Source organism: Centrocercus urophasianus, unplaced genomic scaffold (assembly GCF_019232065.1).
Source record: "Centrocercus urophasianus isolate 14NV4802_14NV808 unplaced genomic scaffold, USGS_Curo_1.0 seq_23, whole genome shotgun sequence".
In the NCBI taxonomy this organism is placed as follows: Eukaryota; Metazoa; Chordata; class Aves; order Galliformes; family Phasianidae; genus Centrocercus; species Centrocercus urophasianus.
In genome coordinates, this window is record NW_024884789.1 from 13,032,182 (window position 1) to 13,055,625 (window position 23,444).

Consider the following 23,444-nt stretch of genomic DNA (forward strand, 5'->3'; position numbering starts at 1 on the left):
AACAATGGAACTCACTTTATTTCAGTTTTCTGGAACGTTCCAGATGCTTAACAGTCCCTGCAAGCACCAAGCGAGTAACAGCATGGCCAGGAGCAGGCTGCTCTTACTCGCCCTTGCCTTAAACTCCATAGATGTTTTTACGACAGTCTGAGCCAGTAACTGCTTTTAGCCCTTATCTGAATTTTACTTTAAAGACACTTTTTTTTCTTTACAAGATCCAGTGTTCAGATGTATAAATACTGAAGGAGCTTTAAATATTCATGTTCTTCAGAAGGGCTTGTCAATATTGTTTTTGACTTGCCATGCCAACTTGTCAGTTTCATTATTTCTTCTTTCCCCCAAGACTGGTTCCAAAGACTTAATAGAAGCTATACAGAATATGAAGGTTTATTTCAAAAGAATACATTTGCAAGAATACACATAAATGCACTCAATGTAACAGTACCTTCTGCAAAAATAGGTTACATAATACCCAGTAATGAAAGAACAATCTTATTTCTCTACAAATTAGAAAGCAGAGAGAATAGCCTGGACAACCTTCAAAACGGAGGTTATAGCTGTGTATGTTGTGAGAAGTAGCCAACTTTAAAGCATGACACCACAGAGCTAATGCTGGTAAATCAAACTAGCACACAGCTGCAACCCATTCTTTTATACAAGATTAACAAATATTTTGGTTCCAATTTGTCTTTTTACAGCTCTAGTGCCTCAGGGAAAATGCTTATCAAAGATACACAAAAACTATCCAAAATTACAACGTAACTATTAAAATGCCTCCAAAATTGAGAGGAAAGTAAGCATGTTAAATTAAAAAAATTTAATCAGGAGTTCTGGACAAGATTTCCTGTTTTTAATCAGAGAAAGTTTACAAGAAATTTCAATAAGTTATCTTGAAACCAAGCAGCTGTAGATCTTAGAATCTTCGTGGAGGTCCACCTTTAAATGGCTTAAATCCTGAGCCACTGCCCCTCTGCATGGAATTCCCTGTGATCTGTACAACTCTATTTATTGGTGACGAGTTACTGGAAACAAAGGTGTTAAAGAAGTGTTATCAAAAGAGTCTACACTCTTGGTGCACAGATAAGAACATCCATACTTCTCATCTCACTTAACTGTTAAGTCTCAAAGGAATCTTCAAACCATTCAAGACAAGAGGCTTTACAGGAAGCTTCTGAGTTTGCAATTGAACAGCACTAGCAGAACAAGAACTGTGGAGCCAAGTTCTGGCTTTTAAGGACGGATTGCGTGTTGCACAGCAGCAAGCCCTCGCTGCTACACTGAGTCTACTGCACTTCTAAAGGATAATGTGCACACTGGGAGCTCAGTGGGGAAGTCGAAGGAAGGAACAATTTTTGTACCTCGTGTGTGGAGACATCATGCCACTTCCTCCACGGCCATCTCCCATTCTCCTTGCATCATGATACCCACTTCCTTGAGAACTAGGTCCATGCCACTCTTTCCTTGGTCCAGTTTCACGACTGTGCCGTTCAACAACATGTCTGTCTTCATTGTAGTGCTAGCAAGAAAGTTATTTTAAGAATGAAAGGCCTATTTCATCATCAACATGAAGTGCGTTTTTCAAGAAAGCTAAGCCCACAACTCTCCAGCATTACTACTTAAAATGTAGTAGTTTGGGCTTTCAATCCATAAGCATCTAAATCTTAAAATAAGTCTTGTTAAAGTAACTCTAGATATCAAAATGGAACTATTTTGCAGTAATGAGTGTGCAAAGGATGAAGTTTCATGAGCTTGTAATTTACTCCCAGTTCTACCCCAAGCACATAACAACTAAATAAGTATGTTGCATGTATCTGCAGAAAGAAACGTTAAATGCTTCAGTTGAGAGTAGCATGAAAAATTTAGGCTGTTGGCTTTCAAGACAAATCATACAGAATGTTTTCTCACTAAGAAGTACACTGCAAATAACATGCAGTGTCAGATTAACAACCTGAAAATACTATGATAACACATTATGAAAAGCCTAATCAGCAACTCATTCACATGCTGTTCTGACCCACCTGAAAGAAACTAGACTTAAGAACTGGGTATGTTTTCTGCAGGCACTTTAGCTTAATTAAGGAAAAAAGCAATACAAACACTATTTAAAGGGAAACAAGCAGTTTTAAGCTAGTTAGAATGCTTGTTATGATTTATCTGATGCTATGTGGTCAGCTGATTTTTCCAGCATGATTTTTTATTTCTCAGTTTCTTCCTGCCTCGTGCATAAACAAAGAAAGAATTACTTACTTGTCCTCCACCACCTCGTTCTCCCATCACTCCTCGTTCTCCTTCCCTGCTTCCATACCCAGAAGCGCTGCTTCGGCTCCCAGGAGGTGCACCTCTTACATGTCCAGACACTTCTCTTCCTGACCGATCTGGCCTCTCACCTCTGTAAAAGTTGCTTTTATCAAAATTGTGGTTTCAGTATAATATAATAGATATCAAAACCTAACAGACCTGTAAAACTCCATATTGCTAGCAACTTGCAGTTGGATTCTTGGAAACATTGTTTTAAATCTACATGGCTCGCTAAATATTGAAAAGCTTGCATGTATTTGTTTATATCAGCATTCTCACATAAAAAGCCTCCTTCCTATATATCTCTATGCATGAATAAGAATAGACTGCTAGGTGTCAGCATAGAGTTTACTGATGTTTAGCATATGCGACAGAGTAATCATCAAGTTTTTCCTACTGTTTTGGAAAGAGACTTTGCTAGTCTTTAGGAGGAAAACTGTTCTCTCTTTACCCATCAGTTCTTGAGGCATTATTACCATGGATAAATTCTGCAAGAACCACTACTTTCACTAGTTGTATATCCAGGAAGTTTACCTGCCATCACGTTTGTCTGTGCTTATGCTTCCCTCGTTCTTCCAATTTGTTTGCCTAGGTGGATTTGAACCAGTCTCTCTTGGATGTCGACCGTGTGGTATTTCAGGTCTGTCATGAATTATCACTGTTCTTCTTTCATCTCTGTCTCCTCGCACTTCCCGTCTGTCTGTATCTCGAAGTTCACCTCTTGGTGGTGGCGGCTCATTTCTTCGGGAGTCGCTGAAATTCTTTGGGTATCTCTCAAACCCTGGTTCTTCTCTTCGTGCTGTTGGGCGAGTCTTTTTTGCTTCACCTTGATTTACAAATCGTTCTCGCCTAGGTTGTTAAAGCAGGAAAAAGTCATTTGCTTGTCTTCCATTCTTCCCTTTTCTCCTTAAATATAAGCTCAGAGGTTAGGAGATACTATTCATATAATCATATTTAAAAATACTATTCATCTTTTTACATGGTATACATTGCAAGAATCCTTACACACTGAATTACATTTATCTTTACAGTTAGCATTTTAAGCTTGAGTTCTTAAATCCATCTGAACATTTTTCAGTGGATTTTTCTGTGTGTAGTTTGGCGTCTACAATATTGAAGCTCTTGTAGGGTCTCCTTTTTACCTTCCTGGTATGAAGCACAGGGAATGCTAGATTTAGCCTTGCTTCTTAAGGAGATGAATTAACCAAGCAGGACAGATCTAATTCATGAGAACCCATTTTTGACAAGGTATGAAAGAAGAGTAATTGCAAAATTTCTTTTGTAACATGATGAAAAGATCACCATGCAGCAATGTAACATCTCCAGGAAAAAACATATAAATGGCCAGTCCTGAAGTAATTTCTAGACACTGATACAATTCTGTTGCTGCACAATGACATCTTTAACTATTCTAAATTTAAAGATGTTGGCAGTCCAACACCTGCTGCCCCATTATCATAACTTACCTGTCAAAAGATGACGATGGAACAGAACCTTCTGGATATCGCCCCCGTTCTCTGTGATCAAAATCATTAAATCTGTTTGGCTGGCGGCTGTAATCTGAACTATGACTAAAACGTGCATCTGTATCAAGAGCCATCTTCTTGCTCTCACTCCAGTAAGGATCATCTCTCCTTTAAGAGAAACAAAGGAGCCATCATCAATTACATGTATCCAAATCACAGCCTAATAATACAGAAAATAGTTTCAATTATGCATCAGTCGTCTGCTTTAAAGGCAAGCATTTGAACCCTTGTAAAGCTTCTAAAGGAATAAGATTGTGTAAGATTGATAAATGTAAGAAAAATGTTTTTGGTGTTTTTGTTTCTTTAGACTACCCATCAACAGTATTTTGTAGCTTAGATTTTAGATACCATCAGTATAAAAGAATCCAACCAAAATTCTGCCATCAAAAGTCTTCCAGGATAAATAATAACAGCAGCTTTCTAGATAAAAAAAAATAATAAGCAAAACAGCTTTCTCAGAAAGGAACAGTGTAGAAAGCATCACCCCCTTGATCATCAGAAGCACTCAGGTGCAGTCTTCACGATGAGAAGGCAAGACACTGTTACTTCATGTGGGGAATAAAGACAGCTTCATTTTCATGTACTTCAGTGTTCTGCTGTTGTCTCTAGCATGAGACCTTACAGTTGCCTTCTATTGTGCCTCCCTTAAGTCAACTTCATGGCTAAGATCTCAGACCTATTTTTTCAATTATAGAAACTACTTCTGAGCTTTGATTCAGGTGGCTCAAGCAGCCAGTGGTACAAGTCATCAACTTCAGCACAAACAAAAAGCCAGCACACTGGCTCCTCTGAACCATTAATTTATCAGGAAAGTAAATTCTTAATGAATTAGAATCTGGAAATTTTGGCCGTTAAGGCAGAAGAACAGCTTTTCTCAGCAAATGCACTCAATTGTACTGTATTCTTTTGGTACAGTAAGAATTAATTAATGGGATGCTTCTATGTCAAAGCTCTCTGATACAGATACCACGTTTCACACCTGACATACACTGATGTCAAAAACCAGCAATTCAGTTCTTCTGTTTAGACTTGTTTCAGATACAACCACATTTTCAAGTCACAAACAGCTCCCAGCTCTTTGTAAGGGTTATAAAACAACGCTCTCAGAAGTACATTACCTGTGATCTACATCACGTGGACGTTTCAAAGCGTTCCTCTTTTCCTGTTCATAGCGAAGCTGTTGTTGTTGTCGACGAAGTTCCTCCCTTTCACGAGCAATACGCTCTGCTTCTTTTCGACGTTCCTACCATGAAAGGGATGGGTAAAGAAACACATCAGACACAAGAGCTCTAATTAGAGATTCCTATGAAACACTCAGAAAGCATACAGAACTAACGCTTGACAGTTTTCTACTAAAGGCTGTCTGATACAATTCATGCTTGGATAGCATCCAAGACTCAAGAGCATGAAGGAATATTTCTCTGAAGAAGAGACAATGCATCTGTTAGGTATAAAAATCTCCAAGTGCTTCCTCATGTTACTAATGTGTTCACTGCCCAGAAGTACAGCTCATTAAGTTTGCTATACCACTGTTCTCTAGGAAAAAGCTAGTAAAATTACTTAAGAGTAGCTAGTAGAAGCAATGTCACCTACTGAACTTCATATTAGTGTTTCTGACAGACACTACTGTATCAAGAACTTGCTATCAAATTACTAGTCAAACAAGGTAAAGACTGCTGCTGCTGTTTTGCAATGTTGCCTATTTATTGTTGGGGTGGTTCTTTTGAGGCCTGAGTGGAAGGCCAAAGAGAAATTCATACCAAGTGCAAAGTGAGTTACAGTCCTCAACTGACAGTGCATTATAGTCTGAACTACAAGTAAGTATACCTGTTCAATACGAACACGCTCTCTTTCCAAACGCTCTCGTTCCATCCTTTCCCTCTCTAGCTTTTGCCTTTCAATTTCTAATCGTTCCCTTTCTCTCTGCAAGCATTCTTCTCGTTCGTGCATTATTCGTATACGTTCTCTCTCCCGACGTTCCCTCTCAGCAATTTCTCTTCTCCTGAAGAAAGACAATAAAAACAACAAAAAGAGGTAGCAGAAACTGAATTGGAAAAGTTTCTCCTCTAAAACTAACATCACCGTAGGCACAGACATTCATAAACTATTTGTGAGAAGGCTAGTACTGAGAGAAGCCTACTCCTTTTAGCCCTAAGTAGCCAAACTGTATTCTACAGAACCACTTAAGTAGACAACAGCTACTGAAACATTTAAGTCATAAATTATCATTCTGATTTATTATTTTTTTTCCCATGATTCATACTGCTGCATTGTTATCTGGCAGGTAACAACAGTAGCCTAGCAAATAATACCGTTTTGATCTTAAAAATACTTCTAGCTGCTGCATACTTCAGACTAACAAAATTTTAATTACTTTCTGTCCAAAAATGAGACAGAAAAATATGACTGTTCCGACTTGCACAGACAGTATTCTTGTTATGTTTCCTTCATCCCCGCCTCCAATGGAACAGCTTACAGGAAGCAGGAAAGGTATTTTCTCCTGTAAGATCTATGCTTGCTAGAAATTCCTTTGTTTTGGGAAATCCAATTAAAAGCACAAGTCACTTGACTATTCTCTGCAAACTTTTTGTCACATAAAACAAACAGAATAAAGAAAGTAGCCATTTAGTCCTTTTACGTAGGAGACAAGAGGGTATTATGCTCGATTCATCATTAAGGCATGTAATAGATCTCTTAAAAATTACTATTTTTGGCCACATCTCCTATTCAACTTCTTGTCTTTCACAAAGCAAACTAGCATGCAGTCACACCCCCACTAACAAGCACTAAGCTATGCACATACACATATGGCTTTTGAAATATTAAACAAAAAATTGTGAGTCATTTTATTTGTATAAGGGTACTGTTAGGCACAACCTCAGACTTTAACATCTGAGTGAAAGGTTTGACGGAATACATTCTAATTAGATTTCTAAATAAAGTATCTGATCAATTAATGTGTAAAATAGCCTTTAGCAAAAAGTTGAATTACTACCTTCGGAGTTCAACAGCTCGTCGTATTCTTTCCAATCGAACCATGTGTTCTCGCAATCTCTGTTCCTTCATCTTTTCAAAAGGCAAGATATCCTTTCTACCCCTGTATTCCCTGAATTTCACTTTATCTTGAATAATACGCTCTTTGTTCCTCAATATCTGTGGCTATAGACAGAGATTACAATGGTTATTTCAGAAGTCTCATTCACTTAGGGAGATTTCTGGATGCTACGTTCAAATACCATTAACTACTGAGCATAGAAAGCTTCTATCTAAGCTTAGTAGTTTATGATACTTCACAGACTCATCAGGAAAAAAATAATGATATGTGTGTAAGGTAGCATCAAATCATAAGGATTGCAGTAAATCGACAGATACTTACTTTCTCAAACCTTCCCCTTCTCACTGTCCTAGAGTGGCCTTGGTCTCCTTTTGTTTGGTCAAGAACTACAACGTGACCTGGGCTTTTACCACCTAGGGAATAAAGAAGGAAAAAAAAGGGGGGGGGGGGGGGAGAGTGATTTAAAACAAACAGAGTCTTCATTTGCTTATTACAGATATTCATTGACTTAGAGATTCAGAAATGTCACTGAAGTGCTACTGGTAGCAGAAGCATGCCAGCACATTTCTGTAGCTAAGCAGTAGTATGATGCATGGAACTTCACATTGGGTCTGAAGCAATAGATATTGCTGGATTGTAGAGATGAATCAGTGGTTAATTATTTTCTTTCCAACTAAAAGCAAGAACATGCCCCCCAAACAAGTCAGACACAGATTCACAAGGAGGAAACATGGCTATATTGCATACTTATTCTTTTCTTTTCTTCAGTTTTTTTAGTGGATTCTTGATTAGGGCCACTTGCTCCATTATCACTCTTCTCATCTTTACCTTCTGTTTTCTTGGCTTCTTTACTTTCTTTTTTTTCAGATTTCTCAGATTTCTTCTCTTCTTTTTTGGTTGACGGTGTTCTTGTTAGGAGAGAAACACACAAACAGTGAGGAAATTCAACTTAAGGGATTTTCACAACTTCAGGAGACATGTGAATGTTCTTACTTGCTGGTTTTATCACTTGATGTGGTTTTCTTATCTCCTGTGCTTCTACTTGAGCTGGATTTCTCATCGCTTTCCTTCTTCAGCTCCTTTTTGGAGGGATCGCCTTTCACCTACATTTTTTTCGAAAGCAAATATGTTAATACAGATTTTTGTCCAAGATGGTCTATTTGGGTGAGCTTTTCATCTTATTAAACCTACTTTCTCAACAGAAATTTGTTGTCCGTGCAGCTCTGTCCGATGAAGGTGGGCGATACATCTGGCCACTTCTGTACTAGAAGACATGGTTACTATGCCGTAACATTTTGCGCCCGGACTTCGTGCGTTTGTGACCACCTTTGCACCAAGTACCTACATAAGCAGGTGAAGATTAGGTCTTCAGAAATAGATTTCTAGTGAGGAACAGATGATATGCCAATAACCTTTTCACCCTAGTATATAGGGAACAACAACAACAAAAACCTCACCCTATTAGAAGGAAAAACACTACAAGTTTTGTAAAGCAAACAACCACACCTTTTCAAAACCTTTATCCCAACTTTCAAATTATGGCAAATTAAAGTGTATGTCATGTTTTGGCCAGTAACAACCTTATGCATGTTACCTCACCTCTCTCTTTTTTTTTTTTTTTTTTTTTTTTTTTTTTTTTTTTTTTTTTTTTGAGAACCACCATCAAAATTCATGCTGGTCTAAAATTGATGTTTCATCTATAATGGATGAACATGCATAAAAGAAACAGGTCAGCCGCTGCCAATTAATCACAAGAAGGTATGGTAAATTGCTGCCTAATATTCCTTGAGGCAAAAAGTTCTTTAAAAGGTAACTACCAAATGTGTCAACCAAGCAGCTTTGGTAACCAACTCTTAGACATGTGCCTCTTGAGAAAACATGAAGTCTTTCTTTCAACACTCAAGGAGTGTTGTGGCTCCTTGTTAGAATTTCAGTAACAACAGGAGCAAGTCTTATTGGTTGACGCAATTTATAGTGCATTAATTCAATCATTTAGCAGCCTGCAGTCATTTAGTCATTACATTTTTACCCATTTACTTAAAAGTGGGTACAGAAGTACATACAGCTGCTAAACATCTATCAAGCAAAAACAAGCAGAGAATTGGAAATTTTAACAGAACAGACTTACGTTTCGCTACTCATGAAGTCATTAAATAAAACTGCCTTCTTAATTTATTATAAAAAACAGATTCATAGAATTCCCATACTAACCCAAAATCCAGGAAAACTGACTTAGTTTAAGCAGTCTGTAATAAACTTCTTAAGAAGAGTCCCCAGAAGAGTAGATATTAGCAGTCATATATCTTGGCTTATTTTTGCCCCACTAAGAAGCCCTTAGAACACTTTTTTTTTAGTAAGTTTTTCCATCTTAGATACAGCTGCTGCAGAAGAACTTAGCCATGGCTATCCAACTAAAAAAAAAATCTCAAGGCTTAAAATCAGTCCTGACCTCAATGTTAGTGCCATTTATATCTTACCTCAAAAGGAAAACAACTTATGAAGTAATGGGTCTTCCTGTAAGTAGAATTTCTAGCTTAAGGTTCTAAATGTACCGCGGGTTTTTTTAGGTTATAGTGGTCAGACGTTTCATCTCAGATTTGTGTTTAAATGAAGTAATAGTCAATTTCTGTATTTGCATAGAGTAAGGGTGTCATGGTTTCAGCTGGGACAGAGCTAATTTCTCCTTTACAGTATGGTATGAATCCTGTGTTTTGGCTTTAGGAGAAAAACAGTGCTGATAACACACCAGTTTACAGTTGCTGCTGAGCAGTGCTGTACAGAGCCAAGGCCATTTCAGTTTCTCAGATCCTTATACTGTCCTGCCAGTGAGAGAGGCTGAGGGAGATGAGGAGCTGGGAGGGGACAGAATCAGGAGAGCTGACCTAAACTGGCCAAAGGGATACTTCATATGACATCACGTGGGAAAAGCCTGAAAACAGTGGGGAGTTGGTCTGAGAGCTGCTGCAGCTTGGGGACTGGCTGGGCATCAGTTGGCAGGAGGTGAGGATATGCACAGGGCATCACTCGGTTTGTATATATAGTAATAAGTGTTACTCTTCCTGCCCTTCCCCCCCTCCTTTCTTCTCTCTTAGTAAATAGCTTTTATCTCAACCCACAAGTTGTATGTAGTTGTTTTGGGTTGGTTTTTTTCCCCTGATTCTCTCTCATCGGGAGTGGAGGGAGTGAGAAAAGCATCCCAGCGTGGTGTTTAGCTGCCTGCTGGGATAAACCACAACAAGGGGTTATGAGGGAGGAGGCACACACAACACACAATATCACACCAGATGAAATACCTTTCCATATTTTCCAAAGAGATTTTTCAAGTCAGCAGCTTTTGTGTTGGAAGAGAGTCCGCTAACCCACAGGTTTCTAGTTGAACTTCCACTGCTACCACTAGCACTGCTTCCACTTCCTGAAACAAGTTTTGCAAAACAGCCAACAGAATTAAGGAGACAAAGATTCAATGAATATTGAACTAAACTGTTGCTGACAAGAGAAACTTAGCCTGTTACCTTTAAGTAACTGTTTATCCGGTTACCTTTCTTGAAAAGACTTCTATATAAAAAAAATATGCACCATAAGATTTCATTCATTCACCCACGTAATGAGACCAACAGCTTGGCTTACTTGACAGAGCTAGGAAATCGTACAACACTCTGTTTAAGGCATGCTTTACTTATTATTTAGGTGAGTTTATTAAGCTTCAACTTATGGTTCTTATTGGTAACTTCCATCTAGAAACACACCCAACATTTGCTTTTTGTTACTATGTCTTTACACTAATCAAATTACCAAAGCAATGACTGAAGAGTTAATGGAGGAGACAGTTAATCCTCAACATAACTCATTTTTCCTAGCCTCCAGAATCTGTTTGTTTCCACAGCTTCTTGGTGGCTACCCTCCATTTAGAGCAGCTTTTTAACACATTGCTGGATGTAGCTTACCAAATGTTATTTTGCACACAAAGGAAAATAATAAGGACAAATAGAAAAAAGAAAAAAAAAATCCATAAGAAAAAAACAAACATGTTTTAGCCATTATTGTAACAACTCAGAACTAAGAACCCAAGAGTCACATACAAATCCCCAACATCTCTTGTACTGTTTTGTTCAGCTTCTTGTTGTTTGCTGTTAGGTGTATGACTGCTTCTGTTCAGACATAGCTGGTTGTACAGGCTGGTCAAGCACAGGAGCTCCAGTTAAACAGCTGGAAACTCTGGTGGTGTCCAGATTTCAAAGGTAGTTTAACCACCCTCAGAAACAGCTGGCTTTCCTTTTTCAATGCATCAAGATGGACCAAGAGCAATAGGTAATAAAACCTCAGCTATCTTCATCTAGGATTATCTTGATAATCCTGGATTATCTTGATAAACTGTGATATACTAAGTTTATCATTAAGTAGCAACTATCTTGGCTTTGCATATTATATTTTTAAGACAGCCTTATGACAGTGACTATTACAGATGTTGTAAGTGCAAATCTGTTTCCATGTAGCTATTTCTTTAATTCATCATAAATATAAAATTATCATGAGCATGAGACTGAATTATGTCTGTCACACAAATTTCTCCTAAAAACTTCATTTCTCATGTGAAGTTCATTCATCCTTTGTGATACTAGAGATTATTTGGTAAAGATTGTTGGGAAAGAGCAAAAAAGGCAAATTAAGGAGGCACATCAGCTTGTAAGAATATATTTGCTCAGCTCTGAAGCATCCATATAACTGTCGACATTAATGCACACCAGAGCTCCAATATGAATTTTTCATTGTAAAACTGGTTTTTGTGGTAACAGAAGGAAACACCAAGGTATACAAAGAGCTTCCAACGTTACTGCCTGGACAGCCACATGCACCATTTTGCTAGCCAGCATGTTAGCTGCAGCTAACATAACTATGTATAACTATGTAACTATGTTATACTGCAGCTGAAAGTTCACTTTATTTAAAACCCAGCAAGAATTGAGGTCTGAACAAATAATTTAACTGGTGTTACATTTAGTAACTGCATGTGGCTTTTTTGCATTTTTATGCGTATATACAATCAGTCCTTTAGGCTGATGTCAAGTTACAGTAAGCATATCTGGCAATGATACCTTCTTATCAAAACAAACACCTAGGAGATGTTGAGTTTGCTCACAACGGTATTTTGAAATAGAAGAATATATTTCCACTGAGTCCCCAGAATAGGTATTTTTGATCTTATAAGAAATCTGACATTATAACAAGGACACACACAAAGAGCTAGTGACTACTGCACCCCTGGCACAATTTACTACAGACCAGTTCAATCATATAAGCCATTTTAATACACAGCAAGGATGTTCTCGAAGGGAAAGGCATTTACTTCAAGACAGTGCTGCCCTAACTTGTAATAGTTACCTTTATCATCCTTTGACGTTGTCTTGCTTTCTTTAGATTCCTTAGTAGAGCTAGAGAAGCAAATTAAAAATCAGAAGAAAATTGAAAATACAGAATTTGCTAAGCATTGCATTTTATACTAACAGACAAGTTAACATTTCAAAAAATAAAAAAAAAAGGCTAGACTGTGTATTTGAACAAATGATTCCCTCATGGATTCTTGCACTGATTTTCCCCAGGATGCCTGAAGATCTAGATTTTCTGACAACTCTATTCAGTGGATATATGGCAATCTTCTCCAGATTTCAGGACGGGGACTTGACTTCATTTTGTGTTCTTAGAACTGATAGCTGTTCATTACCATCATCACAAGGACATTTAAAAAACTTGTCAAATTGGAAAAAAAAAATAAATAAATGCTGACAATTCGACAATGCAATCAGTAGGACATAGTGTCTATACGAAGATCTTGAATTTTAAAAATAACTTATGGCGGTCAAAAAAATCTACAGGCAGGAGCATAGGATACTAATTACAAGATTCTTGCTGCTACCCCCTTAATGTAGAGTGATCTTATTGAATGCTGGCACTCAGTATCGTAAAGAACTGACATAGAAAAACAAACCTCTTTGCTTGACCAGAGGCCCCAGTAGACGAGGGACCTTTCTTCAAAGTATCCTTTTCTTTGTCTCCAGATTCTGCTTTCTTTGAACCTTCTCTGGCTTCCTTCTTGACAGGATCACCCTTCACGCAGTCTTCCTTCTTACCATCTTTATGGTTCTCAGTCATCTCATAGTCCTTGCTTTCCTTCTCCAGGCTCTGTGAAATGGCATCCTGCCCATCCTTTGGCTTACTTGCTTCAGAATCTGTAATTTTCACATTTTTACCTGTTTCTAGGAGGTCATCACCATCAAAATCCAGAGTGATGGCATCTTCAGCCTGGATTGTAACCGATATGTTATCATCCTCAGCTTCTTTCACAGACGTGTTAGCTTCCATCTCTTCGTGAGCCGTGTGACCAGCCTCAGCTAGGCTTTCTTCTGAAGGAAGAGGTTTAGATACTTCTTGTGTACCATCACCAGAACCTGCTTTATCTAAGAGGATTTAACAGGAATAAATATGGCAAAACAAGAAGTTTAAACAATTTCATATGCATATGCTAGAATAGGACCTAGAAAATACAAAGCCAGTTATTAGCACTGATGGAAGGTTAGGAAAAAACACAAGGTGTATTAACACAAATATAAATCCTTTACCCAGGATCACTTATTCTTCATGGCAAAACACATTTCCTAGAGACAAATACCAAAACATTAGGAGTCAGCATATGGTTCCATCCTGGAGATACCCGTTCTTCATAAGAAGTATCCATTTTCCAGTTTAGGATTTAGCATGTCATAAGAAAATAGTTGCCTTGGATGCTCACAGTTTGGTTTAATCCAGCTTTCAATCTTCCTGGTTTTGAGACTTCCAACCTTCCCAAATCCAAAAGTATTACAGTCTTGGAGAATTTCAGTCAGTCTTCCACATTGGTAATCTTTGGCTTTTCCTTTCCAAGCTTGTTGTTTGGCAGTCAAGTTAACTGTACAAGGCTACTGCAGAAAATAGAGGAGTGAGCTTTAATCCAGAGTTCGTAGACAGGTGGTTCTCAGTCTTCATCCACTGGACAGATTTTCCATCTCAGTCCTACACCGGCACCTCAGACGGTGTTCTTCGGCTTGCACTGGAAGTATTTCAGTCGTAGGTCCCTCGTACACAAGAAGTCTGTAGTTTTATCCTGTAACTTCACTGTTTATTCCATCTTGCGTAACATGATGTTCCATGTCCTTTTCTAGTCCACAGTATGTAGAATCCTTAAGATTTCTGTCCAGAAAGTCTGTTTGCCCAAATGCATTATATTCCTTCTATAGTTTCACTAATGAGTACAGCTTTAAAATAAAGGTAGCCACTCCACAGGTTTCCAAACACCTGTTTTACCATTCTATATACAAATGGTATTTTCAAGTGACAGTAAGCCAAGCATATGATGGTCCACACATTTTTGGGTGCTCAGGTTCAGTGTAAGGGAGTATCATTTCAACTCAATTAAACATCAGTTACTGCAGTGCAAGTTGGAAGCATTTGCATCAAGACTTACCGTGTACTAGAATCAGAGTCCTTGAATACTATGGTTGCTTTTGTGTTTGTTTTTCATTTTTTAAGATTCATGGTATTGCAACTAAACTATACATCCACCACAGTAACTGATAAGTACTGTAATCAACTCTTAAAAGTAAAATAACTCTTAAGAGTGAGATAAACCCATTGACTGCAATGATTCCAGGTGCTGAGCTTAATAAGGAAACAACTGATACTGGAGACAAGACTAAGATTAGTAAAGAGACCAAATGTTACAAGAGAAAATTGCCTGCTCTTACCAGGCTAAAGACTTCTGAACTATATTAAACTTCAAACATACCTTTCTCATTTTCCTCATCTTCACCATCCTGCAAGAAAAAGGAAGTCAAGACTAAATGTCTTCTATTTTAGAACTTAAGGGAGAACAATTCATATTTTCCATCAAACTTCAATGACATGAAGGCTAATTAAATAAGTGAGACACTACTTACAAAGAAAATATGATACAGAAACTAAGACTGTGTTCCTTCCTTGTCAAATCACTGAAAATTTGTACCAAAGTTCACTAGTATCTGTCTGCAACACCTACAATTGGCTGCAACATCAAACTGTCCCCTTCCTGCTATAGCATTTAGAACAGATGGATGTCACACTTCTAAGCACTATTTTCAGTGAAATGTAACTACTCCATCACTGGCTTTGAAAGCTTATGAGAAGGAGGCCTACCTCATTTCAGACTTTTCATTCAGTATTTCAAGGTGAAACACAATAAGTAAATGCTTGTCAAAATCTAACACCTCTAATAAGACATGATGTATGAGATGTCCCTTTTTGAGATGTCAGTTCCATGTAACTCAGACTGTATTTCTGAGCTTAGAGATGTTACAAATGTTAGCATTAAAAAAATCAAAACAAAACATTCCCCAGAGACACATTTCCAATTTAAACCAGAAGTTCCATGCTTAACAGCTGTATATACCATGTTATCATTTGTCATAGCCCTCTAAAGCATCTTTAAGACAGTTTAGAAAACATTCCTTGCTAAGTTTATGCAATGAATAGTCCCAGATTACACATGGGAGTTTGCATTTATACGTGATGCCTTATTTAGAAGTCACAATTATTTGCTCTATTAAAAACAAACAAGTAAATAAAAGCTCTGTTAATGCAGCACAATGAAGATGAGAACAAACAGTAAACATCCTAAGATGCAAGCTGGAACAAAAAGCAGTCTAAAATTAGCTAATGTGCAAAACAATTAGAAATTATTTGGAACTCACATGGACACTTGGAAAAGTGTAATCCTCCATGTCTTGACCTTCATTTTCCTATAATAACATAAAGGAACTTGCTCAGCAAGATTTGCTTTACGACACTTGAAAAAAAAGAACAAGCAGAGCTGAGAGAATCAGTTAACTCAGAACATTTTAGCTACATCAATATACATTTGAAAAGTGAGAACTTTTCATGACTTCCATCTCCAATCAAGTTCAGTGTTCAGACTAACTACATCATTACTAATAACAAGGAAAAGAATCACCTGGGGAGTCAATTTTGGACTATGGTACAATTTTATCAATTAATACCACATTTATTTCAGGCCTATTCAGATACAAAGCAAGAAAAAAACAGAAAGAAAAAGATTTCCAAACTATCTTCTAGAGATAAGAAAGCAAGATGAAGTGGAAAAACTAGTTCTGACTTCCCATGAATACATGTTGCTGATAACAATGCACTTAAAATACACGGTACCTGATTTTCAGAATCCTTTTCTACATCTTCTGTTGTCTCTGCTGGCTCCACGTTGAGGTATTTTTTCTTTTCTGCAGAGGGGAGTTCTTTAGAGTTCAAGTTCTCATCTTCAGCAGATTCTTTAAAGTCCTTCACTTCATCATTTCCATCTTGGTCGCTTGTATCTTGAGTCTCCAATTCACTTTCCTGTTCGGAGCGAACAACAAATATTTGGCATTACTGTTGTCATTAGATATATTAATAAAAAAAACAACACAAAAACAAACCACCACCAAAATCACTATTAGAATCAGTGTTTTTGCAATTTTTTTTTTTTTTTTTTTTTTTTTTTTGCTTTAACTAAAACCAAACACTGAACTTAAACAGAAACTGGAACATACTTCAATTTTTGAAAACAAAACAAAAAAATACATACTTTTATTACCTTGACAAAGGAATCATCTTCAACCGAAGCATCACCAGTTGATTCATCAGCCTCCTGCTTTTTACCTGACAAAACAGGACAGGCTAATGACAAAAGCTGCTAAGTATAGCATGCTTTCTTTCAATACTGATTACATGTAGGGCATTACTTTATTATTCTCTATGTGCTTCAGTTTATCTGAGCTGTTCACTACTGATCAACTCTCCTGAAGTCTAGTGTTTTTTAAGATGAGGAGAGAAAAAAAGTCAGATGAGTGAATATGAACAATTAATTCAGTTTCATAAACAAGATACATCCAAGTTAGTGACTTGATAAAATATCAAGTCCTGTACTTTTAGCTACAATGAAATGTAAGAGAACATTAAGTATACACATCTAGCACTCCTGGAGCTAAAGTATACCTTATAACTTAAGATTTTGGAAAGACTGGTCTTTATAGGATAGCTAACATCTCAGAGCAACTTCAGTTAAAAAGAACTTCTGACAATTGTCTAGCCACCCAACCTCCAGAGAGCACCAATTTCCAAGTTACAATTATGTTGCTCAGGGTTTCGTCTAGCTATGGTTTTGATTATCTGCAAGTCTGGAAGGTTCCCAAAGCCACCTTTATTGACAGCTTTTCATCACTGCAGGGAATAATCAGCAGCACAAATGAGGTCATGCATCTAATTCACATAGGGCACATTTCACTGAAGAATTCCAGTACACACGTGCTTTGTTCAACTAAAGATGGTTCAGTGAAGATGACAACTAGAAAGATTGCCCTTTGGAACCCACTGCATTTCACAGAATCATAAAAGTTGGAAAAGACCCTTAAGATCATCTAGCCCAACTGTCAGCCCATCGCCATCATGCCCATTAAACCACGTCACTCAGTGCCACATCAACCCCCTTCTTGCAAATCTCCAGGGACAACGACTCCACCACCTCCTGGCCAATACCTTACCACTCCTGAGAAGAAATTATTCCTAATATCCAACCTGAACCTCCTCAGGTGCAACTTAAGGCCATCACTTCCCATCCTATTACCATTATCTGTGAGAAGAGGCTGACCCTACCTCACCACAACTTCCTTACAGGAGCTGTAGAGAGCAATAATGTCTCCCCTGAGTCTTCTCTTCTCCTGACTGAACAATCACAGTTCCCTCAGCTGCTCCCCATACCACTTGTGCTCCAGAGCCCTCACAGCTTCATTGCCCTTCTCTGGACACAGGGCCTCAATGTCTTTCTTGTAAGAAGGGACCCAAAACAGAAAATGCTATTTAAAATCTTGAGACCTCACCAGAGCTACTCTGTATGTGGGATGATCACCTCCAGCTCCTGCTGGCTGCACTGTCTCCAATAGAAGCCAGGATACCATTGGCTTTCTTGGCCACCTGGCACACTGCTGGCTGCAGAGCCTCCTACCGCCAGGCAGATCAACACGTCCTCCCAGCTTGGTATCATCTGCAGATTTACTGAGGATGCACTCAATTCTCTCATCCAGATCATCAATAAAGATATTAAATAGGGCCATCCCCAACTCTGATCCCTGAGTAACACCAGTTGTGACCAGTCACCAGTTGGATTTAACTCCAAGCTCTGGGCCCAGGCCTCCAGCCTGTCTCGTACCCTGTGAAGCGTACCTGTCCAAGCAATGGCTGCCAGCTTCAAACCTTCAGCAAAAACAAGACCAAAGAACACTAAATGCAGACATCCATACCAACATGCCCCTCTTAGGGCTTTTTGTCCTATTCATTCTATTGAACAGGAGCCCATGTTACAATTTGAAGCAGCTCAATTAGAAAACAGCCCCTTTGGGAAGAAATGTTGCTATCTTCTGTTGAAAATTTGTATCAGTTCAAGATGCAAATGAGATGAGTTGTTCTCACTGAAAGGCAACACTGACAGCATGCATACACTGTTTTGCAGTTTTCAGCTCAGAAATACTGTAGTCTCCAGGAAAAGACCCGTGGCAGAAGTTATGTTTATGATTACAAAACATAAGAAAGTTCCAATCTAAATGCACAGAGAAAAACAACAAAATATTCTCTCTTTTTTTTTTTTTATCTGGAATGCAGTAAATTTCAATAGATTTGTGAGATTTCAGAGGAAAAAAAGAAAAAACAAAACCAAAAAAACTCAGAAGCACAGGTATACTGAGAAAAGCTAGCTTTCCAGAGAAAGAGATGCAGACTGGCATGACAAAGAATAGTTTCTGATATGCTTCACAGCTGATGTCTGAAGAAAGAGTATCCCAAACTTTGTACTAATATTTCACCATTCTACAATACAACCTATAGCTGCCGATAATCTCAATAAAAGTAAAAAGTGGAGAGACTGCAAGGACACATCCATCTATTTTCTGCTTTAACATTCTCATTTCAGTTCTTCAGTTTGTTAAACCCGCAGGTCCAAGTTCTTCCTGCGTCCAAACCCACTTAACCATATGGAGAAATACCAATGCATACAGCTGATGCCAGACATTTAGCAACCAGCTAGCATGTACAATCTTGAAAACTATTTAAATTCATTCGTTTTGCCTGAGGAAATCTGGCAGGTGAACTTTACAGTGAATAAAAAAGAACTGACGCAGCTATCTCTACTACGTCCCATCACTCTGCACTGGCGGCTCGAGGTAGGAAGTTTACTTTCAGTAACAGTGTTGCGTTTCAGGTTTCTTTGACCTGATCAGTTACTTACTTCACAGGACTGATGTTGGCACAGGCTCATCAGTGACGGTGACTTGCTAAAAAGTAAAAAGAAAAAACCAAACCTGCATTCATGAAAATTCAAAACTTCTCTCTGTTGGCTCACTGCAGACTGCCAAAGTGAGATTGTAACAAACGTCCTTCAGAAACCAACGTTTGTGAATGTGCTCAAAACCAGTCTCACTTAGAGGAAAATAACCGTGGCTGGAAGGTATGTTAAGAACTACTGTCCTGACAGCTGAGCCTTCTGAAAACAGGCGCAGTGAGTCTCAACTCATACAAGCTGTCAACAAACTGAAACATCTCATGTGTACGGTTATCTAGCAGTGGCTACTGAAAATGTCAGTGGCGTAAATAGTACTCACCACAAATGTGGGTTCCTGAGCTAACAACACAAACAGTAATTTGCCTTGGTATGATGGCACTCCTTTGTAAGCTGTGCTCAATCACTTTTCTGGCAACGGATACACACCATAAAATTGCAACAGACTATTTACCCAGAGAATGGGTATCCTCTTTAGAACTAAGTAGGAGATTTAGAACATCTTTTAAAATATTGTTTTAACAATATGTGGTTTATTTTCTACCATTTACAAGTGCTACAGTAGCTTAACTTTGCCCTACCCATTTGTGGCCCTCTACATATGGAGCTGAGACTGAATATCCAAAATTACCTAACAGTGTATTGTAGACAAGTCTTCAACAGTTCAACCTATATCAATATTCCATATCGAGTTTTCCTAACAGACAGTGCTCAGAAAGCCACCTCACTTCTTCCACAGACCCTAAGAGTTGCAGCAGAATTCTTGACTACAAAAGACATTCAGATCTAAAATTGATGATACAGCTGATTTCCAACCCACACCCCCAGAGAAACCTTTCCTCCTATTCACCTCTCTGTCTGCCGAGAGAAAATTTATCCATTACTCCCACTCTCTTACCTTTTCTAAGGCTCTGTTTTCTTTCTAACTCCAAGAAACATTCAATACTCCTCCTACTCTGCTTTGTACAGCAGTAGTAGTGTGAACAAAAAAAAATCCTGCTGAACTGATAGTGTCATTCATTCTACTGCTAGGCAGCAGTAAAATAATTAAAGTTACAAACCCACTAGAACTAGTCTCAAGTTATTGGGAGGTGAAACATCAGCACAAGGCTTGGAACAATCTGTGAGCAAAATCAGTAAAGGATGCAACACTACACATAATGAAGAGTACATACAAGCCTAAGGAGGATCAAGATACTTCATTTTAAGAGAAAATTTAGCATGCATCTCCTACATGCCTTCAAAAGTTTCTTAGTGACGTAGTTAGGGAATGTATTTTTCAAGTGGTAGATTTCCAGGTGTGGGGGGAAACGCCCTGGCCATCAACAACATATTTTGACAAAAAAAAAAAAAAAAAAAAAAAAAAAAAAAGAAAGAGAAAACAAAATCAAAATCAGCAGTTAATACAGTTAAGAATGCATAGCTGAAAAGAAAGAGTCTGACTTTGGTAGAATGCATTTCTCTCCAGCTCAAAGGTACAGATCAGAAAAAACAGCAGTAATCCAGTGAGATCCTAAAAGATTTTCCCTCGACCAATTAGTGATTTTTTTTTCTTGTTCTTAATTTGGAAGATTAATGAAGCATAAACCTTTCTGTTTTGGCACAAAATACACTCCTAAGACTTTTGTACTCCCAAAAGTAAAGAGAAAGTTTTGAGTTTGCAAGAGTGAGCAGATAAGAACTTAATGAAGGTCATATTTTGCTTTGAGTTGTACTAAGGCTGTACACGTGATACATATGAGCCTTACAATTTAATTCCACAGAAGAGATGGCAACAAGCAGCCACTGAAGTCTTGGCTCAGGCAGCAGCAACACTAGCAGGCAAACTATCTTTGTGGAAGCAAAACATGCAACTACACAAGAAGCCGGTTCAAGAACGTTGTCAGTCTAGTTTGGAGACCAGGAGGATAAAAAGCAGCAGATTAGAAAAGCATTCATTACAGCAGAACTGCCATTCAGATCTCTACATTAAAAATTGTGGAAGTACGGCCTTATTTAGCTTCCACGTTGTTTTCTTAAGCATTGGTTACCATCCTCAGAGTAAGGAACAAAGTAATGCTGCAGAAGAGAATGAAATCATATTCTCAGCTTATTTGCCTTCACTTTTCTAGTGTGCCAGAAGCACAGCTGGGACGTCACTCAAACTCTCTATAGAGACATTTTATTATTAAACTGCCCTCTCACAGCGCCAGACAGAAACAACAATAACCATTTCCACCACAGAACCCAGCATAAGACAAGTGACAGTGGTATAAGATCAACCATTTCCAAAGCAGGTATCTATGAACATAGATATATGTTCATAGCATATATATGTTCAGTGAAGAACACTATGTGTAAAGCAGACATTCCCTTCTTCCCCAATTTTACTTGACAGGTTACAGACACCCTCAGAAACAGAAAACAAACAACTCTCCTTCAAAACTCAAGGTCACAAAACACAAATAGTTACGCATAAGTAAACAGTGCCAACAAAATCTCTGCCAAATATATCAGTTTATAATCTAGATAATCATTTTTCACAACATAAGAACAGAAATCTCTTAATATGACATTTTAAATCACACTGAACATTCTGATTATATTCATGAATCTCTCAATTATAAACCTTCAGTGACAATCATGTTGATAAGTCACAGCACACAGCCCTCCCTAAGCTCTGACCACCTACTGTTCCACACTCACCACTAACATGGGCCAGATACTGTCTCACAGCTGAGCAACCCGCCAGCTCACCCCTTGCCCTGGCACAGGCTCTCAGCCACTACACTGACACCCACCCATGAACACCCCATGCTCCAGAATCCCATTCTATGGCACATCCCCAAAAATCTTACAGAACGTTTACAATGTTAACGAGCACGGCACAAATCTCTGGGATCCAAAGGCTACAGCCACTACCTTATGACAAAACACCTGACCAACACATCCCATATGTACACAGCACCCCTATACTTTGCAAGGCCCAATGCATTCCACACCCTCAGTGATAAGCAGATGTGTGACACAGGGAGACAGACAGAGCATGCTGCAGGAAAAGCAAGCAAGCCAGTGCAACAGGTGGTGATGGGGGAAACAGAGATGATGAGGAAGGAAATACCATGACTGGAAGCAAGTGCGGAGGATTTACGTACAACAGAACTCAAACAGTAAAGCACAGGCACAAGCGGGGCCATGGTTCATTACTTCTTTCTTAAGGTGCCGCATGCAACAAAAACTTGTTTAAATCTAATCAACAGGTATTCACCTTTGCCTTTTGCTGGCTTCTTGGTGGGTGTGTCAGCAGAAACAGTTATTTCAATGTTATCCGGATCACCTCCCTCCTCTTCGATGGCCTGAACAAGATACAGAACGGCAGTTCTTAATGGAGTTCGTTTGGAAGCAAGGTGCTGTCACTTCAGGATACGGGCGAGCCAAGTCATTACATTTTCAGCTAAACAGTGTCTTACGGAACACTTCACGTTAAACCTCCCACCAAAAGCCGGGGGAGAGGGAGGAAAGACTGACGCCAGTGACAGCGATTTGTTTAAGCCGTTCGCGTGACATTCCGAAGGACAACTTATCGAGCATCGGCACGTTTCTCTCGGGAATCACTGCGCCGGGCCGCCGGTCAGCCGCAGCGACACGACGGGCCAGGCAGCAGGCAGCGAGCTGCAGCCGCCCGGGAGGGCCTCAAGGCCGCGGGCCGAGCCCCGCCTGACGCCTCCGCTCCCCGCGGCCGGGCAGGGCGTGCCGACGCCGGGCGGGCAGGGCCGAGCCGGGCAGGACGACCCTCAGCCCTCCGCCAGCAGCGGTAGCGGCACCGGGAGCGGCCCCGCCCCCCTCACCGGGGCCGGGAGAACCCCGCCCCCCTCACGGCGCTGCCCCCGGCCCGGGCCGCGCCGCTCGGCCGGGCCCGCCGGAGCTCTCACCTGCTTGAGCCGGGAGATGAGCACGGTCTTCACGCCGGTGACGTCCAGGTTGCGCCGCTTCAGCTCCGACTTGAGGTCGATGACGCGCAGGTCGCTGATCTTCTTGCTCTCGGTGGGAGGCGGCGCCGCGGCCGCCGGAGCGGTGGGCGCCCCGGGAGCCCCCGCGGCGGCGGGAGAGGAGGCGGCGGCGGCCATCTTAGAGCGACTGAGCGCGGAGCCGCACGCACAATGAAACCCCCCCGCCCTGCCGGGCCGCGCGGTACCCGGAT

The 23,444-nt window shown here is 39.5% G+C and overlaps 1 protein-coding gene across 5 annotated transcripts; it reads right to left on the reverse strand.

Annotated features, from left to right (window-relative positions):
- SLTM (SAFB like transcription modulator) lies at positions 1-23,370 on the reverse strand. Of its 5 annotated transcripts, none has more exons than XM_042823914.1 (21): positions 23,176-23,370; positions 22,512-22,599; positions 16,532-16,596; positions 16,108-16,293; positions 15,636-15,683; positions 14,696-14,723; positions 12,863-13,331; positions 12,259-12,308; positions 10,173-10,291; positions 8,071-8,220; positions 7,873-7,982; positions 7,627-7,787; positions 7,201-7,292; positions 6,820-6,983; positions 5,652-5,826; positions 4,943-5,067; positions 3,765-3,932; positions 2,833-3,147; positions 2,248-2,389; positions 1,359-1,516; positions 1-1,022 (listed from the first exon to the last, which is right to left on the reverse strand). In XM_042823914.1, the coding sequence occupies exons 1-21, from the start codon at positions 23,368-23,370 to the stop codon at positions 914-916; spliced, it is 3,117 nt and encodes a 1,038-aa protein (XP_042679848.1). In that variant the 3' UTR covers positions 1-913. The 5 variants fall into 5 exon arrangements, with proteins under 5 accessions (XP_042679848.1, XP_042679846.1, XP_042679849.1 ...); XM_042823912.1 differs by having other exon boundaries at positions 2,248-2,401; XM_042823915.1 differs by having other exon boundaries at positions 2,248-2,401; positions 7,708-7,787; positions 10,173-10,297.
- Positions 23,371-23,444: the final 74 nt, after the last annotated feature.